Below are 22,099 nucleotides of genomic sequence, written 5' to 3' on the forward strand. Positions count from 1 at the left end.
GAATCTCATGAGCCGGTTCATTTTAATGAATCAAAAAACACAGCACAACCAAAGATTGCAGGACAAATGACTCTTATGTGTGCTGATTCGTTTACAACAGATATACAGCATGGAAACCCTTTGACAATTAAGCTTTTAAATATATTTTATTACAGTAAAATTCTAGAAGTCTATTTTTATAATAATTTTTATTCATTTATTTATTTATTTTGCATATTGAGTACCATTTTATAACCACAGTTTTACTGCAAATGCCATGGTTAAACTATGGTTAGTGTTGCAAAACCATGGTTAATGTGTGGTTACCATGGTTTAACTAGTAACCATTGTTTTTTGGTTATTTGTAGTAAAACCATGGTTAATTTTCGTAGTGTAGTCCGACTCTCAAAACTTTTTCATTAACACCAATTTCTGAAATAGGCTAATCAGACCGTTATAGCTTCAGCTACTTAACCACGAGTTTAGTTTCGTCATTTCTGCCTCAAAACGAACCAGCTGTTGCTGTGTCATGTTCAGGTGCAGATTAACGCAGAGGTTTGCCTAGGCTGCAGCTTATAGGGCCCCACATGTGCAGGGACCTCGGATTGGCCGGAGTATTTTTTTTATTATTATAAATTTTCTTCAGTGCGAACAAAAAGACCATAACTGGCCTATAAGAAACATCAAAGGAGGATTTGTTGCAGAGCGTCTTGCAAAATGAATGTCTTGCATTGTAGAATGACTGGATGATGGATGAATGACAAACATTATAGAAGCTCATAATTCATGTAGCCTACAGTTCTAAGGTCTGAAGAAGAGACATGGGATCATACAAGCCAGTCAGTTGAGCAAAAACATTTACAGTGCTTGAGTGTTGTTGTTTTTACTGCATATAATAATTTATACTCAGAAAGTAGAACTTAAATTACAAATTACAAGTTAAATTAATTCTTCCAGTCATTTTTATAAATAAATATGTACAAATCTTTGTGTCACTACTTGTGTATCGGCACAAATGATAATAACTAAATAAAAGGCAAGGAGAAAAATCACTCCCTTCTGTTGACATAATGGTATCTTTTATAAGAATTTATATTGTGTAAATTGTTCCTTACCATCATTCACATATATGCAACCAATAAATAATTATAATTAATTAATACTACTAAGAAAGAGCACATGTTTCTACTTGATTCTGCTCTCAAAATGCATCAGATGTATGCATTTAAATTCAAAATGAACAGAATGTTCTTATACCCGCAAAACCCCCTAGACTAGAGGAGCCGATGTTTACCCATCACAGTCTCACAAAATCCCATGGGGACACTGGGAATGTAGTGGAAACACTGGCTGTCTCAATGTGTGTGTATGCCAGTTCACCTTACTATGCGTGTGGACCATGTGTGGCACTAAATACATTTCTCCAGTAAAGCATAATGATTAAGGAGGGGCCTGACACAAAGAGCAGACTAGGGGCCCCTGATCACCTTAAACTGCCTCTGGTCAGGTTAGCCAAAGACTAGACTGTTTGTTTTATCTTCTTTGTTGAGATCTGAATTTAACTTCACAACAACCTGAGGGTCTTTTTCAAACCTCAAAAGTACTGGAGTCATTCGGAAGGATCGGAGTTCAGAATAGTTCATTTCCTCGCGATTCCTTATTTTGACTAACATGAGATGTGACCTGCGGCGATGGAGTGACGCGCGTGAAAACGTGAAACCTGCCAACGGTCCGTGAACGCAACACACGGAGAGCGCGAGCGCCTGTGAGCGTGCAGACGGACAGTGAGCGCCCTCATGATGAGAACAACCAGTCCAATTATCCGTGTGCCTCCCGTGGACACTCCCTTCTCACTTCAGTGCTTACTCAACCACGAAATCCAGCGCTGGATTCCAAGATACCGCTCGCGTGGAGATTTAAAACTGGACAGAGACATAATCATCCAGAAGAGAAGACGGAGGGATGCGAGGGCGTTTGGGGCCATGATTAACATCCAGTTTTGGCGTTTGTGCTCCGGAGAAGAACGAAAAGACAAGAAGTCAAGTGGTCTAGCACTCAAGACAACAGATGAGGGACTGCAGGAAGAAGAGAACTGACAAAGTAGTAAGTGCGCAATGTTGCATAATTGAATTGTTTATTATGTGTTGTGTTGCATAGTAAATTTGGCATGATAGGCTACTTAACCCATTCAGGCCTGAATTATGCTTTAATTCTATTACAAATGTGAACATAGTTGGTAATCTATCAACAGAATTGGTTGTTTTTAAAATATTTCTTTCTCCATATAGTTTGGCATATATTCTGAACAGTAAAATCTTGATAATTATAGATATTTGTTCAAGACAAAGTTAATTCAAGCTACAAAAACAAGGTGTTTTCTAAAATAAAGTAATAAAATGATTAATATTAATAAAGTAATAGCTGGAATTCAGTATGTTTAAAAGCAGATAAAGTAAAACAGTGTTGCAATACACTTGGTGATGGCTATTAGATTGAATTCTGCAGGGTCTGAACCTGTAACCTTTCAGTGACCAGCTTAGATTATGTATCACAGCGCCACACCACCCACACCACTTTGACATGTTTCCAGATTTGTAGGAGGAATGTTGCTGGGAACACTTCTATCGGTTTTGCAGTACAGTACAGCCTCTTCTGCTATAACTGGGACCCTTCAAAAATAATAAATAAAATATTTAATGCAATGTTAAAGATTGTCTAATGATTTCAAATATTACCTTTCAGAGTCAATGTAAAACAAAATATTGTGCATATTGTTCTGGGCAGTACTGTTATAAAATGGGAACCAAAACATTTAAAAACAAACAGCAAAGAGAAGTGATTCGGCATGGGTTAACATTTCTGATATCCTCTGGAAAAGAAGTATAAAGTGGACATGCTCTGCTTGAGCCCCCTGGGGCTTCAATAACTAACAGATCATTAATAAGCATTGAGGTCTGAATTATGCACAGAGGGAAAATCTGCAGCTCTAAATTAGTGCTAAAACTTGTGTTGTCTTGCATAACATACTTCCACACACTGCATACTGGATACTAGCGAGGAGAACATTACGTCCACTATCACAGGTTTGCTAGAGAGGCTTTTCGCACTTGCCTGAAACACTGCAGAAGTCAGTAGAGAAGGAATGAAAACTTAAAATCCTCACGGATAAAAGGCCAGTTTCACTTCTTGTATGTTCTTGAATAAAAATCCAGCCTAAAGGCAATGGTAAATGGTTGTGATTAGAAATAATCAGTAAATACAATGTGTACAAATTCAAAATACTCAATGATTCAGAATAATAACAAGCTAAATCTAAGTCCATAATCTAAATCATATTCATCACTGTTTTAAAACCCTGCAGCTGTCTGTGCTTTTCATAGCTGCTATTATTTATTAATGCCTCCATGTAAAAAACATGAATGTTTTCGTTCATGTACAAACACACATGAAAAAAATATATTATAAATATCTACAAACAAAGCAGAACTCTTTTAATTGAAATACAGATAGTTATAGAATTAGCAGTGATTTCTTTAAAATTACAGCTGTTTTTTATCACCCCCCCCCCCCCCCCATCATCTCTCTGTCTCTCTCTCTCTTCTCGCTCTGTCTTGCCCTCTCTCTTCTTTTGTTCGCCCCAGTGGCTGCACCTGATCTTTTAGATCCTAAATCAGCTACATACAACACCAAACCACGGCTGTCGTTCTCCTCCAAGCCCATTGTATATAACTCGGGGGAGGATTGTGATACCATAACCACCGTAATGAAGTGGAAAACAGTAGTGGTGATCTTCCTGCTGGTTGTTCTGTACCTGATCATCGGAGCCACGGTGTTCAAAGCTCTGGAACAGCCCCAGGAGAGCTCGCAGAAGTACCTCATAGTGCAAGAGAAAATGAACTTCCTTTCCAGGCATACCTGTGTCAACGTCTCTGAACTGGAGGACCTGGTCAAGGTACAAACTCCAATTATTTACTCCTGTGCTTGAAATTAGAATTCAAATTATCTGTTTGTATAGGTAAAGATAGCCTTCTGGATATTGATTCAAAGCATATAGTGGTTTTGTCTGCAGGATGTTGAGTGAATAGACTAATTGTTGCCAAAATCAATAATGACAGCTCGGAAGTTGGCCGAAATGGTCTGTAATCTGATTAATTGGAGCCAGAAAACACTAATTGGGCATAAATTGTTCTGTGCATGTTGTTCTGTTTCTGAAGTATGATGCAGTCTTTTCTCGTAAAAAGATTGTTATGATTGTTAAGATTGTTATGCCGAAATCAGAAAGACTTCAAACTAATTTGATCTGCATTAATGTAATATTCATAGGCTTATAACTATATACACTTTATCTACTCTCCAAATCTGGGGTTGCTGGCAGTCGGGTCTGTTATATTTTTCTTTTAAATCAGTTTTAGAGTCCACTTAACACTAGTTCACCTGCGGGAAAATTAAATATGTTCTTGACATTACATCATTAATTAGCTCCGTCTTCTGAAGGCTGTGGTATTTACCTTTGTGCAAGAAGTAGACTGAATGTAAAGTGACATTTTATTAGAGGAGAGTTTATTGTCTGTGGCAAAATGTACTAAATTAGTCTAACAGGAATTTAAAGGTCTTGGATGATTGTGTGAGCTTGGTTTCCATCAACATGGACAAAAACACAAGAATGTGAATCAAATGACTTAAATGTGCGTTAAATCATAAGCACTTAGGATGGAAGTGTTGCTTTATTCATAAGATGTTTTTGGTGACCCACTGTAAATAAATAATTTTAATAATAAGTTATAAGTTCAAACTGAATTGCAACTTGGATTGAATTAGCTAGTTTGATGTTATATTTCTTTATATGATTTGCATACATCTAGCGCAGTTGTAGTGTGTTGTAGACGTGTTAAAGCAACATCCTCTCCTATTCCTGCTCGGACAGCCCATAATTCTACATTTTCAACCCCTCTCCTTTCCCTTACATTAAATTACATCCCAACACACTGCATTCCCCTTCTTCCCATCTCTTGATTATTGGTGTAACGACGCTCAGGTTCGCACTCCTCTGAACAAATGTTCATTCCTGCCAAGTTGCTTTGCTGCCAGCAGCCCAAGTCCAGTGGTGATTGTGCCAACATTTGGAAGGTGTTCACAAACAACAAAACCTCCCCACGGAATGAATGGCCTCTCTTTGCCTCTCACTTTTGGCAGAGCTCTCGTACAGCCAGCTGGGAGCAGATACTCTCACGGCTCTTACAGCATATCTGCTATACAGCATGTAGGCCAGGAGAGCCTGCAAACTCATGTGCAGATGTTTTTCACAGTGTTTACATTTCTTATTCACTGCTTTGTGAAAGTGTGCCCAGTTTTTATTTATTTACTTTTTTTGTTTTGTTTTTTGTTTGTTTGTTTTTTGGCTACAGATTTCTAGGCTAGTGAGAATATGGCTAAAACATGGACTAGGTCAGCATGGCCGGCACCTGATATACCCCCTACAGAATAAAATAGATATAGACACTTAAAGGGCTTGAATGTGTTGCAGTAACCTAATGTGACATAAATAAAGAAATGAAAAATATTTCCTTTTTTGGCCTGTTAGTGATTCAGCATTGTTAGAGCTTATTTAATCACCCCTAGTTAAAATAAATATATTTTGCATACATTTATTTCATACTTGTATAGTTTAAATCTATTAATATATTTTCTGACATATCACTCGATACTCCAAAATTATAATTAAACTTTATTTGGATCACTGCTTAATGCTTTGACACACCAAAGAGGAGAGGGTTCAAGTCCCAGAATCCAGTCCAGAGTGCCCTCCAGTGCTTGTTCCTCGAAAACACCCTCAAAGTGTCTGCTCCTCCAGAGTGCCCTCCTGTTTAGCCTAGAGGGGGCTCCTGATCCAGAGTTTAGCCCTGAATAGTGGGTGGCTCACAAATGCCCGCCCTCCCACTCAGTCCTGCCTCCTCCACCACTGTCGTCTGGCAGCCCCTCTGCTCCCCCTCATCCCACCATCATTACGGTGTGAGCTCCGTGGGTCTGCCATCCTCCAGAGTTGCCATGGCTGGAGAATCCCTCACCTCCACCTCCCTCATCCCTCTAGCTCCGCCATGGTCGGGTGTCGACTCACCATCGCCTCAGGACACCACTCCTCCGGCTGCACCTCATCACTCCACCCTACCAGCTTCACTGGGTTCCTTCCTCCCGCCAGCTCCACCTTGATCCTCAATCACTCCGACTCTCCCGCAGATCTCCGCCTTCACCTCGTTAGCCCCGGATCCTCGGGCTTCTCTGCCACCTACTCTGCCGCCGTTGGTTGGCCCCCTGGAGTTGGCGACCATTCCTCCTCTATGGCTCCTCCCTCCGTCACTCCACCTTGGGTTGAAATTATGGCTGTGGCCTAGGTCTGGCTGGGCTCCTGCTCCGGGTCCCTCCTGTCTCCTCACTGGACTCTGTCTGACGGTGCCTTCCCAGGTGTCCGTCCTACTCCAGAACCTCCTTCAAAGTTCCCACCCAAATGGCGTATTATCAAGATCATGGACTGTCTATGTCATGTTTTGCCTTTGTTTCTGTTCCGTTATTTGGTCATGTTCCTGTCCTCATTTTGTTAATTAGTTTGATTAGGTTCCATTGTCACCTGTCGTCCCCTGATTGCCCTGTGTTTATAAGTCCTAGTCTGTTTAGTTTGTGTTGGTCAGGTCTACTTGTTTCTACGTATGTTTGCCCAGCTCCTATTGTGGATTATCCCATGTTTTCATTTAAAGACTGTGAATTCTACTTCCTGTCTCCTATGTTCTTTCTGCAGCTGCGTAATGTGACAATTACATTTCACAATTGCAACTTTGCTTTTAAATTTTGCAATGCAGTTTACCATTATTATAACATCTTTAACATTTTTTTGTTGTTGTTGTTATCTGGACATTAAATTTTGTAATTGCAAATTTATAATTGTTATTATTATTATTAATATTATTCAGACATTACATCTTATTGTTGCAAATTTACCATTGCATGTCATGCAGTTTACCATTATTTGTACATTGATTTCATTGTAATGGCAACTTTATTTTTTATTTTTTACAATTTTCCATTATTTCAACTTACATACTGTAATTGCAACTTTTTTAAATATTACTGTATCGTTTTTTGTTATTTGGACAATATCTCGCAATAGTGACAAGATGACTACTACTATAATACATTCTTGCCTCATGTACACGTACTGTACAACCCCAAGTCATAGTTAATATTTGAGAGAGATATAGTGTGTGAGCTGCGAATTAAGGACCATGGACAGCTCCACTTTTTGTCCTTCACTTAGTTTAGTTTCTAAAATATGCATACTTATTAAATAAGTACATTACAACTACAGCAAAGCTTTGATCTTCTACTTACTTGTGTTTTTAAAGTTTTAACTTACCTAGTGGTAATTTTGGTTTTGTTTTGTTTTTAAACAAAACTCTTTAATTAGACATGCATTCCCTAAGTTTGGAAACAATCCCAGCTACTACTAAGTAACTTTAGGTCTTCAGGATACACAAAGATCAGATAAGGAGGAATATCAAGCACACTCTGAAATAGAAGAACCACAAGAGGAATAATATTATCCCTGCTGCACAAACACAGGTGCACACATTCGATAAAGCAGCCATTTACTATAACGGATTTGACAGTGAATGAAATTACAAATCAAATTCTGTCTTAACTCCCAGCTGACTTGGTAATGTGTGACGTTAAATCCAGAGATGCTGTGGAAGACTGATAAAGAACAGATCCGTGTCTTTGTTTGAGGCACTGAATGTAGGCAGTTGGAGCCAGTCATCCTATTCATTCAGAGACATACAGTCTGCTGTAGATTTAAACATGTTACACAGAATAACAGCTGGGCTTGTACTTGAAATAGCATTGTCGAATATGATTCATCTGGGGTGAATGGAAAATATAGCTGTCACTTTCTTAATAAACATTAATACATACTCTTGAATTCATGTAATACTTTACCTGTCAAGCATTTGTCATTATTTGATAAACCTTATGTCTATCTGACCATGCAATATTTTCTTTCTTTTGTGAAACATGATTGGAGGAGGTACTAAGCAGAACGACTCCTTTTGTGTTTCACAAAGAAAGAAAATACGGAGTCAGTATAACAGGGTAAGGGAGTAAATTATGACTTATTCTATTTTTTGGGTGATCTGTTGCTTAGTTTTAATTTTTGGAGGTTATTCTTGACCTGTTTTCTCATCCACAGCAAGTGGTGTTTGCTATCCGGGCTGGGGTCAATCCCTCGGGTCACCCCTCCAATGAGAGCAGCATGTGGGACCTCAGCAGCTCCTTCTTCTTTGCAGGGACTGTCATCACCACTATAGGTGAGTTACAGCTGGACTCATTATAAATTCTCTAATTGATTCTTTAATTAATTAGATAATTGATTAGATATTTTGAACTTCATTATTCATTAAGGTGACAAAAGCCACTTGGAGAAAGCTGCTTGGTGAAACAAATGAAACTTAGGAGGCCTTGAAAGTAAAATGAAAAGACCACAAATAAGGCTGCATAATTTAAAAAAAATTAATTGATAGTTGCTGCTATAATTAATCGTGAAATGTGTAAAGTACAGCATTCAATGTAGGAATGTCAATCAGTTTGTTTTAGAAAGAAGTCTCTTATGCATTTATTTGGTCAAAAATACAATAAAAACAAATTTTATTAACAGGGTTTTCTGGTGATTCACAATGTGTCACAAACCACGATGGAGACAGAGTGTTTAGTGAAAGTGAACAGTTTATTTACAAGTGGTAATGTGACAAGGTGTTGTTGAGATGTAGATAGGTTCACTTCCAGAGCTCTGGAGATCAATACACAGAGAGTCAGCTTAGGAAAGTCACTGGAGATTGTCGTGGGGATATCTGAGGACATAGGAGAGACAGGTTAGTAGAGAGAGGTCGGCCACCACTTCATGGTAGTGAATTGTAGACCAGACACTGGAGTACTGAGGTGCAGGTGTCTTTATCCTGGTGAGTGATTGCTGGGTGCAGGTGATCAGTACTCCGGTGATTGGGTTCATGTTTTATGAGAGTCAGGTGCAGGTGATGTTTGGGTTGGCTGTGATGGAGAGTTCCTGACATTACCCCCTCCTCCAGGGGCGGCTCCTGATGCCCTGACGTGACGATGAGGGTGACCATGGCGTCTGGGTGAGGGACGATCAGGGTGTTGTTGATGGAACTCTTCAAGAAGAATGGGATCTAGAATGTCATCCCGGGCCACCCAGGAATGTTCCTCTGGTCCGTACCCCTCCCAGTCCACCAGGTATTCCAGCCGGCCACCCCGTCGCTGCAAGTCCATGATTTTCTTCACCTGGTAGATGGATGGTTGTTCTAGGATTTCCGGAGGAGGGGGTTCCTGAGGTTCCGGGGCATCTGCAGTGGAGGGGGAGAAGGGTTAAAGGAGTGGAACGTGGATCGAGGGTCGAATGCGGTACCTGGGAGGTAAATGGAGCCGGCAATAGATCAGGATGTCATTGATGTTAACTATGACTGACTTGTGGAGGAATTCCTGTAACACCCATTCATGAAGGCATGGAAGATAGAGGCGGCATTGGCGAGTCCATACGGCATAATGTAGTACTCATAGTGACCAGAAGGGGTGATGAAGGCTCTCTTCTATTCGTCCCCTTTGCAGATTCAAACAAGTTATAAGTGCTCCGCAGGTCCAGCTTGGAGAAGATGTGGGTTCCACGGAGTTCCTCGAGGGTGGCAGGGACCAGGGGAAGTGGATGCGGCAGCTTGACTGTTTGTGAATTCAGGACTCTATATTCAATGCAAGGCCTCAAGCCCCCATGCTTCTTGCCCACGAAGAAGAAGCTGGAGGCAGCCGGTGAGTTGGATGGTCAGATGAATCCCTGCTTGAGGGCCTCCTTGATGTAATTCTCCATTTATTTACAAGTGGTAATATGACAAGGTGTTGTTGAGTTGTAGATAGGTTCACTTCCAGAGTTCTGGAGATCAATACACGGAGAGTCAGCTTAGGAAAGTCACTGGAGATTGTTGTGGGGATATCTGAGTACATAGGAGAGACAGGTTAGTAGAGAGAGGTCGGGCACCAGTTCATGTTACTGAACTGTAGACCGGACACCGGAGTACTGAGGTGAAGGTGTCTTTATCCTGGTGAGTGATTGCTGGGTGCAGGTACAGGTGATCAGTACTCCGCGGTGATTGGGATCGTGTTTGATGAGAGTCAGGTGCGGTTGATTGGGGTGGCTGTGATTGAGAGTTCCTGACACAATGTTTATTTGATTAATAAAAATCAAAGAAATAGAATATCTTAGAATATCCTATAATAGAAATCCTATACATCATTCAAAATGCATTTACAGTCATTTTTTTATGAATTTAATGAATTCAGAATAATAATAAATAAAAACATTATTTCTTCTTAAAAAAAAGATTTTATTTGAAATTACTATTTCTTCAGCTGAACACAAAATAATAATTATTATTTTTGGTGAACTGCTTTAACAACTAAAATGGGTTGTTTACATTTTAATATAAAATCAATCTACAATCAATACAAAACAAATTACAATCTATCAATTGTAATAATTGCAGTTCAAATTAAAGGTAATAATCAACAGGGAAATAATGCTTGTCATAATAGTGTAGTTCTGACTTATTATGTAGGTTTATGTATCTACACACAAAACATATTATAGATTAATTTCTCAGTGAATAATCAGCACCAGCATTTTTCATTTTGACTTCATCACTAAGGATATGTAGGTAATTGTGTTCACATTATTTAATAAGCTTGATTAATGAACCTTAACTAATCTGTTAGACCGTTCTTGAAAATGACATGTGTACAACACCTTTGAAACCTGCTGGAACGGAGCCAAGTAGTGGATTAAAGAGCAAGCCCCCCTTCGTCAATCCTTCAGTGTCCCTTTTAGGTTGTGAAGTATGAAGGGCAATTACTGAACCGAGCGGGTCTGGTAGCTTGACCTTTTATACACCGATGAAAGAGGCCAAGGTCTTGGAGCTACCTCCCATCACGTCATATTTCCAAGTCTTGTATAACTGTTCAAAAGTCTGGGGCCACTAAGATTTTTTTGTTTAAAGAAATAAATATTTGTATATAACAAGAATGTAATTAGTTGATCACAAGCGACAGTAAACATTAACACAAGCACACACACACAATTTGAAGTGTCCTTATGCGGTCATTTGTTGGTGAGGGAATCACATTCAGTAATACTCAGGCATCAGCACATGAGAGCCGAGCATTTGCCAGTGTCGCAGCCCTCACAAGACACACTTATGTGCTCATTAAGCTCATTCAGACACTGTTGTTACATCAGGTTTGCGTCAGTCAGCCAGTAAATAGTGCTGCTTCACTAATCAGGGTGGCATGACAACCTTTTGCTCCTTGTGTCAAAATGACTTGTTTTGTGCTCAAAGTCAGCACATGACGTTCATTTCTCACCAAATTTGAGATATCTGGCCATTTATTGCTGAGGGCAGATATTATCCTTCTTTTTTAACTCGTAATTTCAGTCATTTAGGTGTCATGATTCGTGAATGTGCTCATGGTGTTTTTTATACTGGAGTTGCTGGTTGGTAGGTGAGGGATTCTTAACTACTTTTTTTCTGAATACTTTACATTTTGAGAACTTTATTTTGTACCTTAATGTACTTTTATTTTATTTGTTATTATCATTATCATTATTATTATTATTCAAAAAAGGCTGAAATTATTAAAGTACAGTCAAAAAAAATAAAAAATATATATATATATATATATATATATGGTCCATACATTCCTTCAAGAGGACTGGCTGGAGAACAAATATGACTTCACACGCTCAAATATACAAATATATTTTTGATTATTATGTTTTTAAGCATTAGCCTATATTTTTAAATGCAATTGTTTACAAATTTGGGTAACCGAGAAAGAACTGGAGGATCTGCTGAAGTGTAAACTATCATAGTACAAATCTACGTTATAGCTGTTCTTTGTCATGAGAAATACATTTATTGAAAAGGAGAAAATATTTGAGCCCTATATAAGGGCTTAACAAAAGCTTTTTTTTTTTAGGGTTATTAAAACCAGTAGATCAGATTTGTATTTGATTTTCCATCTCTCTCTCTCTCTCTCTCTCTCTCTCTCTTAGCAATATTTTTGCGAAAATAAAATAAAATATAATGTGGTGTTCAATAAATTATATAATTATATTTGAGTTTGCAAGACATGAAGACACACACACTACACACACACACTTTTTTTTCAATAAGGATGCCTTAAATGCAATAAAATTACATTATAATATTACAGATTAGTTTTATTTGAAAGAAACACTGTTATTCTGAACTTTCTAAAGAATCTTGAAAAAGAAATACACTTCCACTCTTTCCACATTTCAGTATTTAGCACATTTTCAACATGAAGCTGTCAAAATGTTTCTTGAGCACCTTTAAACAGTCTGTATGTGATCAACAAATGTAGGACTTGGTGACAGCAGACCAACTGGTGTGTATTCAGCATAAAGTTGAGTCGAGGATTGAGGATGCTGACTCATGGTATGCTGAACCACACATAGTCACAATATTTGCTTGTATGCAGATTCAGTGTTTAGCTTTTACAAGCACAAAAGATTTAATAAGCAAATCACATCAGTTTAAGCAGGGAGATTAAGAGCACAGTCCATTTTTCTTTGAAGGTTAGGTTTTAATCATCGATTTATCTTGCTATGCAAGACATATAGGCATAAAAATATAAGATACGACACAATCACTGCTGGTTTATTTTTGGAAAACTTTAATCAGCAGAGCAGTTATTTCATTTAAATCAATTAGAGTGATGCAAAAAATTATTTGCAGGCCAGATTTGTCCCACAGGCCGCCACTTTGGGTTCTTATCTAGAGTCTCTGACGTATTATCGATTATTTCATGTTGTTTGTTTCTATTTAAAGTCAGGAAATTAGATTTTATGTGAATAATGATGAGTTTTCTCACAGCATTGTTTGTATCAGGAGAAAATAGAAATACTGAAGACATTAACACACATTATACATTTTTACTCTTGAGAAACTTACGTCCTTATAGTTAATCTGCAGGAACAAGTGTGATATTTTCATCCAGCCTTGAACATGTGGATAATTTTTCCAAAAGACATTACAGTTATTCGTCTCCATTGTGCCATGTGTAATTAAGGTTGTCTCACAGAGAGCCAATTTTTATGGCTCTTTCAAGGTTTTTTGATTTAATTAGATTTGAAAGAGGACAGATTGCATGAGGAGTGATTGAGCCCAGTTAATCAGTTTCAAGGAAAATGGGACATAATTGGACGGAAGCTGTTGCGGAAATGCCCACCAATGCTCGCCTTCACTCAAGGTGGTGTCCGGTGACTTAGCTTTTTGCTCTTGTAATTGCTTAAGATCCTGCTGTGGAACAAGCACAACCACTGGTACTTTCACTGTCTCTGTCTCTTTCCCATTGTAAAACTTCCTTGCAAAACCATCAATTCACTTTTATTTCTATAGCGCTTTATACAAGCATTATGGAAACTCAACAATGGAGACAGATTAGATTCTGCTATAAAACTGCTGTAAAAGACAATAGGGTCATTATTTTTCTCAAGTCAATTCAGTTTGGGTTCAGTCTAGATCAATAACAGCGTAAAGTTCATCAAAGTATTTCTAAAGAGTCCCAATCATAGTTTCCTAATTTTTTTTTTTTTTTTTTACTAGCACCAGCAGCATGTAGCCTCACAGTTTTAAAGGAATATTTAGTACAAATTAATGTAAATCCACAGAAGCTGTGGAACATTGTTGATTAAAACAAAAAAATAATTTAAAAGAAGCCAAAATCAAGGTTCCAGTGAAGCAGTTACAATAGAAGAAAATGGAGTCCATTTCTGCAGGATTTAAAAGCATAAATGTGAATGTGAAAAACACTTAAATCTTCAGCTAAAATTTTGTATTTTTAGAGTTGTAGTTATAAATATGTTCTCATCTTTTTCATTGTGTTTTAGGGTTTGCAGCATTAGATTTCATGGCAGCAAATTAGTAAAATTGCCAAAAGTGCTGTTATTTGAGCTTAATTTGCACTGAACCCAAAGACTGAATTGAACAGATTAATATAAAACTTCAAATTTTATTGAGTTTAAATCAACAAAAAAAGCCAATTACATGGGTGAACCTGATGGCAGGTATAATTTATCTCACCTTACTGTTACCCAGTCTGTATAATGAACTAATTCCTGCTGCTTTCGTGAGGCCTGAATTCATTTTAAAATGCCGAAAGTTTTCCCAATTATGTTCCATTCATCGCATTTACATTCCTGTAATGATTGTATCCGCTTTGCTCTTGTGCTATAGCTAAATTTAGGTGTTGAATAGCCTTAACTGGGAGATTCTTCATAGAGGCAAGATGATACAGCCCTAATGCATGGTAAATTAAAGAAAGAGTTTTTAATGCACTAGGGGAGTATGATTTAAACATTTTTAGATACTTGGCATAAAATGTGCTGAATTATTTGTTTGACTCAACAAAACATCTTACAAGCTTTAGAAACAATGAAATAATGTTTCTTAAAGCACAGCACCAATTTGTTTTGGCAGATTATACCCACACGTTATGCCTGGAATCCTTCAGTCTTCCTGACAGAATGACTTCTGTTTCTGTTTCAGGCTTCGGAAACGTCTCTCCACACACAGAAGGAGGCAGGATCTTTTGCATTATCTATGCCCTGCTTGGGATCCCACTCTTTGGCTTCCTGTTGGCTGGAGTGGGCGATCAGCTGGGGACCATATTTGGTAAAGGTATTGCCAAAGTGGAAAAGATGTTTGTGGTGAGTGTTTCATTCAGTTCAGCTAAAATCATTTAGAAAGACTAGCTAAATTAGGATTTTTTTAAATTAATTAATTAAATTTATACAATTAATTTTATAATATACAATTATATTCCTTGTGCAGCACTTTCATACATAAATACATACATTTTATAAAAAAAAAAAAAAGAGACCAGTTCTTTGAAATATTTATACAAATTTTATGTAAATTTACCCCTGTGGCAGATTACTAAATCTAATCTAAAAACAAAATATTAATATTTTATTAATTTAGTTAGTCTGTGCACCCCAAATCCCTATAATCAGTAATAGACTATGTTGTCTTCACTCAATAAGTCGCATGCCACTCTAAAATAATGATTGTTTTGTGGAAAGCCTTGCTGATTGCTGTTAACCTTGTTCTGCGGTGCTGTCACATTTGATGATTCAATGTAATCACTTAAGTGCCTCTGGCGGCCATCTTGTTTACACTCGTTGCACATACACACTTTTATTCTCAGCTGAGCTGTTGTGTTTTTGTGCAGGAACAATTTGAAACGTTGACGTGTGCAATGAGGTGCAAAATACAGAATCTGTCAATGCAGCATAGTGAATTATTTATTGCTGGTGCACTCATTCTTTTGTATAACACATAGTAAACAGATTCTTGAAGGCTGAAAGGAAAAATCCATCTTTTTTCAGAGCAAGTGTATATTTCTTAAACTCTAATAAACCGAGTGCAGTTTGTGTCCTGTGTTGACACATTTCCGCATTATAAGCGGTCGTAATAGTTGGTTGCAGCATTTGTTTGGACAAACTGTGTAGTGCAGCATGAGTTAGTTTTCTTTGTCTATTTTTATGATCGGTATTTTGGTCCTGTTCCTATTTTTGCATATTTTAAATGTTTATATCTGCTAAAAATGCTTGGGAGTATGCTGCTATAAAAGGTTTCTCAAAGTTGACACACAATGACTAAAGCCCATAAAACTCTCACTTTGATTTCATATGTTTTTTAAACTAGTTGTTATAGGGTAATACTTAAACCAAGCAGATTATTCATCCTCCGGAATATTTGGCAATTCTCGAGCAATTGGGAAATAACTGTGACTGCTTGACTGATTAATATAAGTGTGAACATGCATAAATATTGTGCAAAATAAATACTTTTTTTTATTGTTAATTTAAGAGACCATTAACTATGTATTTTGTCTCAAACTCCTAATTTGCTGGTTATTAATAGTTAGTAAAATAGTTGTTAAGTTTAGGTATTGGGTATGATTATGGATGTAGAATATGGTCATGCAGAATTTGTGCTTTATAAATACTAATAAACAGCCAATATGTAAATAATAGGCATGATAATTAATAGTGGGAATTCGTCTCAAAGTGTTATACATATATATACCAATAAAATCTTACCAACCCCATACTTGAACAGTAATGTCCTTCTATTTTCTCTATTTCTCATGTGTGACCATGTAAACTAGATGTCAGACGCTGGATAAGAGTGAGTGTTTTCAAATGGTGTCTGGTCGAGTATTGTGAACGTCTGTCAACCGTGACTCACTCACCTGCCTTCTCCTCTGTTTTTCCTCCCAGAAATGGAACGTGAGCCAAACTAAAATCCGTGTGACATCCACTGTCCTGTTCATCCTGTTTGGGTGCCTGCTGTTTGTGGCCCTCCCAGCCCTCATCTTCCAACACATTGAAGGCTGGAGCACTCTGGAGTCCATCTACTTTGTTGTCATCACTTTAACCACTATTGGATTTGGAGACTTTGTGGCAGGTGAATGAAGTCCCTACTTTGCTACTTCAGTCTCCATTTCAAGGTCTTGTGTTTGTTTTTGAAAGTAAAAAAAAAACTACTCAAACTGAAGTAGTCATATTTAATCATGATAAGTTCAGTTGGTTGATGTGGGTTCGTTTATCTCATTCAGGAGGCTCTGAGATTGAGTATCTGGACTATTATAAGCCCATCGTGTGGTTCTGGATCCTGGTGGGTCTTGCCTACTTCGCTGCAGTTCTCAGTATGATTGGAGACTGGCTTCGAGTCATCTCCAAGAAGACCAAAGAGGAGGTATGTGTTTGCTGATATGCTTTAAGCCAGCAATGCCAGGTTGAGAACTGCACTTCTCATCCACGGTTGAGCAAAAATCTCAATTTCAGAAATGGCTCCATCTCAATTCATGAGTGTGAATTGAATTGGCCATGAGCCACAGGATATTGAATTACAATATAAATTGGAAAAGGAATTTACTGGATTGCACTTTAAAGACATTCAACACAATCACACAACAGGGGAGTTTTATTTGACTATCATAACCAAATGGCACAAGGAGCAACATAAAAAAAATAAAAAATCATTGATCATTTGACATGTAGGCTTATTAAATGTTTAAAATGATGACATATTTAACTCAGAAATCACCCAACAAAAATACATTTATTTCAGGGATGGCATCAATTTCAGCAATAGAGACAACACTTGGTTATAAAAGAAATGAAGTGTTTTTTTTTCATGATAAATGAAAGTTATATTTTGAATATAATCAAATCTTAATAAACAGTGATTAATATAATTGATACAATATAATTTTATACTTTATAAATACTTTTATACTTTTAGGGATAATATACTTACTTAATACTTTATATGTGTCAAGGATGCATTAAAAATTATAGAGCCCCACACATGACATGCAGAAAAAAATATTAGGCTAAATCGTGTGCATGATTTACTAATTCGTTCCCACAATGTACTAAAACGTGCACACGATTACTATAGCGTTCCCTCTATGTACTATTGCGTTCACTCGATTTATAAATTATGCGCACGATTTACTAATTCGTTCCCTCGATTTGCTAAAGCTTGTGCATGATTTAGCAAATCGAGCGAACGCAATAGTAAATCGAGGGAATGCAATAGTAATCGTTTGCACGTTTTAGTAAATTGAGGGAGCAAATTAGTAAATCGTGCACACAACTTATAAATCGAGCGAACGCAATAGTAATCGTTTGCACGTTTTAGTAAATTGAGGGAACAAATTAGTAAATCGTGCACACAATTTATAAATTGAGCGAACGCAATAGTAATCGTTTGCACGTTTTAGTAAATTGAGGGAACAAATTAGTAAATCGTACACACAATTTATAAATCGAGCGAACGCAATAGTAAATCGAGGGAACGCAATAGTAATCGTTTGCACGTTTTAGTAAATTGAGGGAACAAATAAGTAAATTGCGCACAATTTATTTATATTTTCTTGCATGTCATGTGTGGGGCTCCGTAAAAAATCTATCAAACGTCACAGAATAATGATTTATGTAAAATATTTTATAAACGAAATAAATACTGTACTTTTGAAAGTTCTAATCATCCAAGAATCCTGAAAAAAAGGTATCAGTTTCAACAAAAATATTAAACAGCACAACAGTTTTCGACATTAATATCTATGCAGTCTTGGTGAACATGAAATGCAATCAATCATTTAATCAATCAATCAATCAGTCAATCAGTAAATTAAAATAAATTCTTACTAACTCCAGAATGTTGGTAGTGTCATTTATAGTAATTAATTATGTAATTTTTAAACTACACTTACAGCAGTTATCCCATTAATTTATTTAATTTCATTTCCATTTTAATCTCTGATTTGAATTGAATTTGAATATAGGGCATTCTCAATTTAAGCATAAATGCTGATGCACAAACTTTTTTCTGTACATATGAATGTTTGCCAAGAAGTTACCTCAATAAAATACTTTACTATTAATTTTATATATATTGAGCTGTATTTCTAAACAATATAAAAGCATTTGACTGTTATTTGGTTATTTTGGGTTTCTGTCAAATTTATGAGCAGACACCGTTTTATTTGATTTATGAGGCCTGTATAAAATGTTCCAGTTCATGTCAGAGAGTTCATTATGTGTTATTGTGGCTTTGTTTGCTATGTTAAGTTCCAGGGTGCCAGGAGCCAATCACTGCTCAGCGCTGTGTTTAGCTTTCATTTACTCCAGTGTATGAAGTGAATGGGCTTGGGCCTGGAGAATTATGTGCTTGGATTAGCTGGAACAGAAGCTTTGCTCTGTCTGAAACACATAATGAGACATCTTCTCCAGACCTCTTGTGCTTTTCTGATGAGATCATAAAAGTGCAATTTTCGGACATTCTTTTCCAGTATCACAAAATACATAATTATCATTATGTTTAAGAGTTATGATATATCACTTTCAAGAACATGCAAGGAAAGTCTTTCACAAAATGAAGATTGGCCTCAGTATTTTGCAGCAGAATACTGTAAATCTGAACCTGAAAATGTCTCACACTGAACTCCATTATCACATCTCACCAGAAATAGAGGAGAAGGAAGTGGAGTGCAGGATTCATGTGAATGAAAGGTCTGAATGATCCAGTTCTGCTACCTGATTCTCATCTATAATACATCACCATTCAGGGTCTCTTAAATCCTGTAAATGTGCTGTATAGTACTGTACATACTCATATTTTCTAATACATCAGGAAATAAACTTCTCAAATTAGAACTTTTCAATAGTCCTGCAGGGAGCCAACCTAACCTACCATCTAATGACTTCATTAGAGAAGACACCAAAGAAGATTTTCTCATTAGTTTTACCCATTTATTCATTTTTTTCCCTATTACAGCTACTGTTTTGAGAGGCATTGTTTCATAGTCCATCCATGCAAGTTGTCTTGATATTAGCATGACTCATTGTGAACTATTCCTTCCAGAGTAAATTATAGTGGATATGATAATATATTTTAAGAGGCTTCCTGGTAGAAGTGCATCAAGACAAGTTTAAGCACACAGCTGAGAACATAAATTTTTTTATTGTATTGGGTGCATTTGCAGATAGATGTTTACACTGCACTGTACAAACAGTGTATAACATATATTCACTAGTATTTAAATGTTTGAAAACACTCAGATGTTTTTGAAAAGAATGAACACTTTTATTCATCTAGGATGCTTTAAATTGATCCAAAATACTGTAAAAGACATATATAATGTTACAAATGGCTATTCTAAAACATCTATATAAAGAGTATACTGTACATTAGAATTGATACAAAATTTGGAAAGAATAAGCAATTATTATTACATTTTACACAATATGCCATGCATTTAGTGAACATTAGTAAAAGCCTGAGAACTGAAACACATGAGTTGCACATGATAAGTCCATTGATGGCTGTGTATTGGGTCGAAAGAGTCCTAAAAAATCCATAGCATGTCTGCACATGGTGGATGAACCGTACAGTGTCACAGCAGTAGCCCTGAATTTCTTTCTAAAACACTCTCCCAGTAGCATTGAGACAGAATCAGCCCACATGCTTCTCGTTCCCTCGAGCCGAAACATTTTCACAGAAAACATGTTTTTGAAGTTCTGATTTGCACCTCTTAAATGCTTCTAAACACATGTGACACTTGACTGCGTCTGGTCCCACTGAACACTCCTTCTGTTCCAGGTGGGAGAGTTCCGCGCTCACGCCGCAGAATGGACGGCCAACGTGTCAGCGGAGTTCAAAGAGACGCGCCGCCGCCTGAGCGTGGAAATTTACGACAAGTTTCAGCGGGCAGCGTACATCAAGCGCAAGCTGTCATCAGAGCTAAGCCAAAATCCAGACCAGGACATGATGCCCTGCAAGAGGACCCTGTCTGTAAACTTCACAGATGAACTTGAGAAAGAAGGACTCTCTACATTAACAAAAAATGGTAGCCTGTACCTAAACGGTCTAACTCCGGACTGCCCAGATCACGGCGAGATCTGCATCATTGAACATCTCAAATAAAGCTCAAGCTTCTTCTGCACATGCGCAAACAGGAAGATACATGTGTGTCTACAAATATGTTTGTTCACAAAGCTCTATCAGAAGCATTCATATCTTTCCTGGATGTACTGTATGCTGGAATCAGTGAGCGGGTGCATTTATGGCTTGCGCCAGTCAGATGAATCTGTCTTTACATTTTGTAGTCGAGCGAAACACGACAGCAGCTTTTATTATCCAGTGAATCATATTTGTGCCTTAAAATCACCAGGAACAGACTTCCCAGAAGCTGCTACAATGAATGATACGGAGAAATGTATTGTTTTTTTTTTAGAGACTGAACCACCTACCAATCTTTTACAAACACTGACGAACTTAATGTGTTTTTGGATGCATATCCCCAAACCCAGCATGTGTGAGCGTCTGTTCAAAAACCATTACTGGGTATCAGGCAAGAATAGCTGAGCGTTTATGATATTTACACAGCTGGGATTGGTGGCTCAGCATTTATAGCTTATATATTGCATTAGCACATGAATTTAGTTTTTAAATCCACATGCACATTCTGTTTAAAAGCAGTTGTGACCGAAAAGATATGAAACAATGTTGGAGTCGAAGCATCTCAGCTTGCATAACTTTAGATGTGATGTGCACTGATAGCATGATTCTGTAAGCAAATGCAAGTTTTCTGATAGAATTGGACATAATTGGATATATGACCAATGCACAATCATTAATCTTTCATTGCCTGCTGAATAAAGAAAGCTGTGTGTTAATGCAATGTATAAATATATTATTAGCATAAATCCTGTAACATTTTATGGCAGTTATATCTGCCTTAAAGTGATAGCTCAACCAAAAATGACTTTCTGGCATCATTAACTCACCATTATGTTGTTCCAAACCAGGGATATTATAATCCATTTATAATAAAACCATTAAAAACACAGAAAAACAAATAATAATAATAATAATAATAATAATAATGCTAAAATACATATTTAACTATTTGACAAGGCAGCATGCTGTTTTAATTTTGTTTAATTGCATTTACTAAAGTAACTAAAACAATAAACCTAACCCTAACATGACATAAAATGAATAAGGAAAAATAGAGAACACATTCAATATTAACTAAGAGTTTTCCCTCAATAAAAAAAAAAAAAAAAAAAAGTTTGTAGCGGTTATGTTTAGGTATTGGTTAAGGGACCTAGAATATAGTCATGTAGAATAAGGCTTTAATATGTGGTTTATAAGTACTAATAAACCGACAATATTCTAGTAATATGTATGTTTGTAAGCAACTAGTTAATAGTGAATAGTGTTCCTAAATCTAAAATGTTACCATAAAATTGCATAAAAAACAATACAATTGCTAAAACATTAAAATTAAAATGGAAAAAATAAAAATATCTGTATAAAATTATAATAGTATATGATTCTAATGTGACTACCGTAACATGAATTTCTTCAGTTTTACAAAACAAATTATTCGATCTGGATTTTCTCGGTTT

The 22,099-nt window shown here is 36.9% G+C and overlaps 1 protein-coding gene across 1 annotated transcript; it reads left to right on the forward strand.

The window, feature by feature from the left end:
• The first annotated feature begins 1,934 nt into the window (after positions 1 to 1,934).
• LOC113117363 (potassium channel subfamily K member 2-like) lies at positions 1,935 to 21,525 on the forward strand. The gene is made up of 7 exons (XM_026285985.1): positions 1,935 to 2,082; positions 3,621 to 3,931; positions 8,216 to 8,333; positions 14,655 to 14,815; positions 16,394 to 16,580; positions 16,732 to 16,871; positions 20,286 to 21,525. Coding segments are annotated over exons 1-7 (1,242 nt in total). The 5' UTR covers positions 1,935 to 2,081; the 3' UTR covers positions 20,610 to 21,525.
• The last annotated feature ends 574 nt before the right edge of the window (positions 21,526 to 22,099 follow it).

Source organism: Carassius auratus, chromosome 17 (genome assembly GCF_003368295.1).
Source record: "Carassius auratus strain Wakin chromosome 17, ASM336829v1, whole genome shotgun sequence".
NCBI lineage: Eukaryota > Metazoa > Chordata > Actinopteri > Cypriniformes > Cyprinidae > Carassius > Carassius auratus.

Coding starts and splice junctions, on each gene's coding strand:
- LOC113117363 (XM_026285985.1), top strand. Junction 14,816..16,393: donor AAGTGGAAAAGATGTTTGTG/GTGAGTGTTTCA, acceptor TTTTCCTCCCAG/AAATGGAACGTGAGCCAAAC. Junction 16,872..20,285: donor CCAAGAAGACCAAAGAGGAG/GTATGTGTTTGC, acceptor CTTCTGTTCCAG/GTGGGAGAGTTCCGCGCTCA.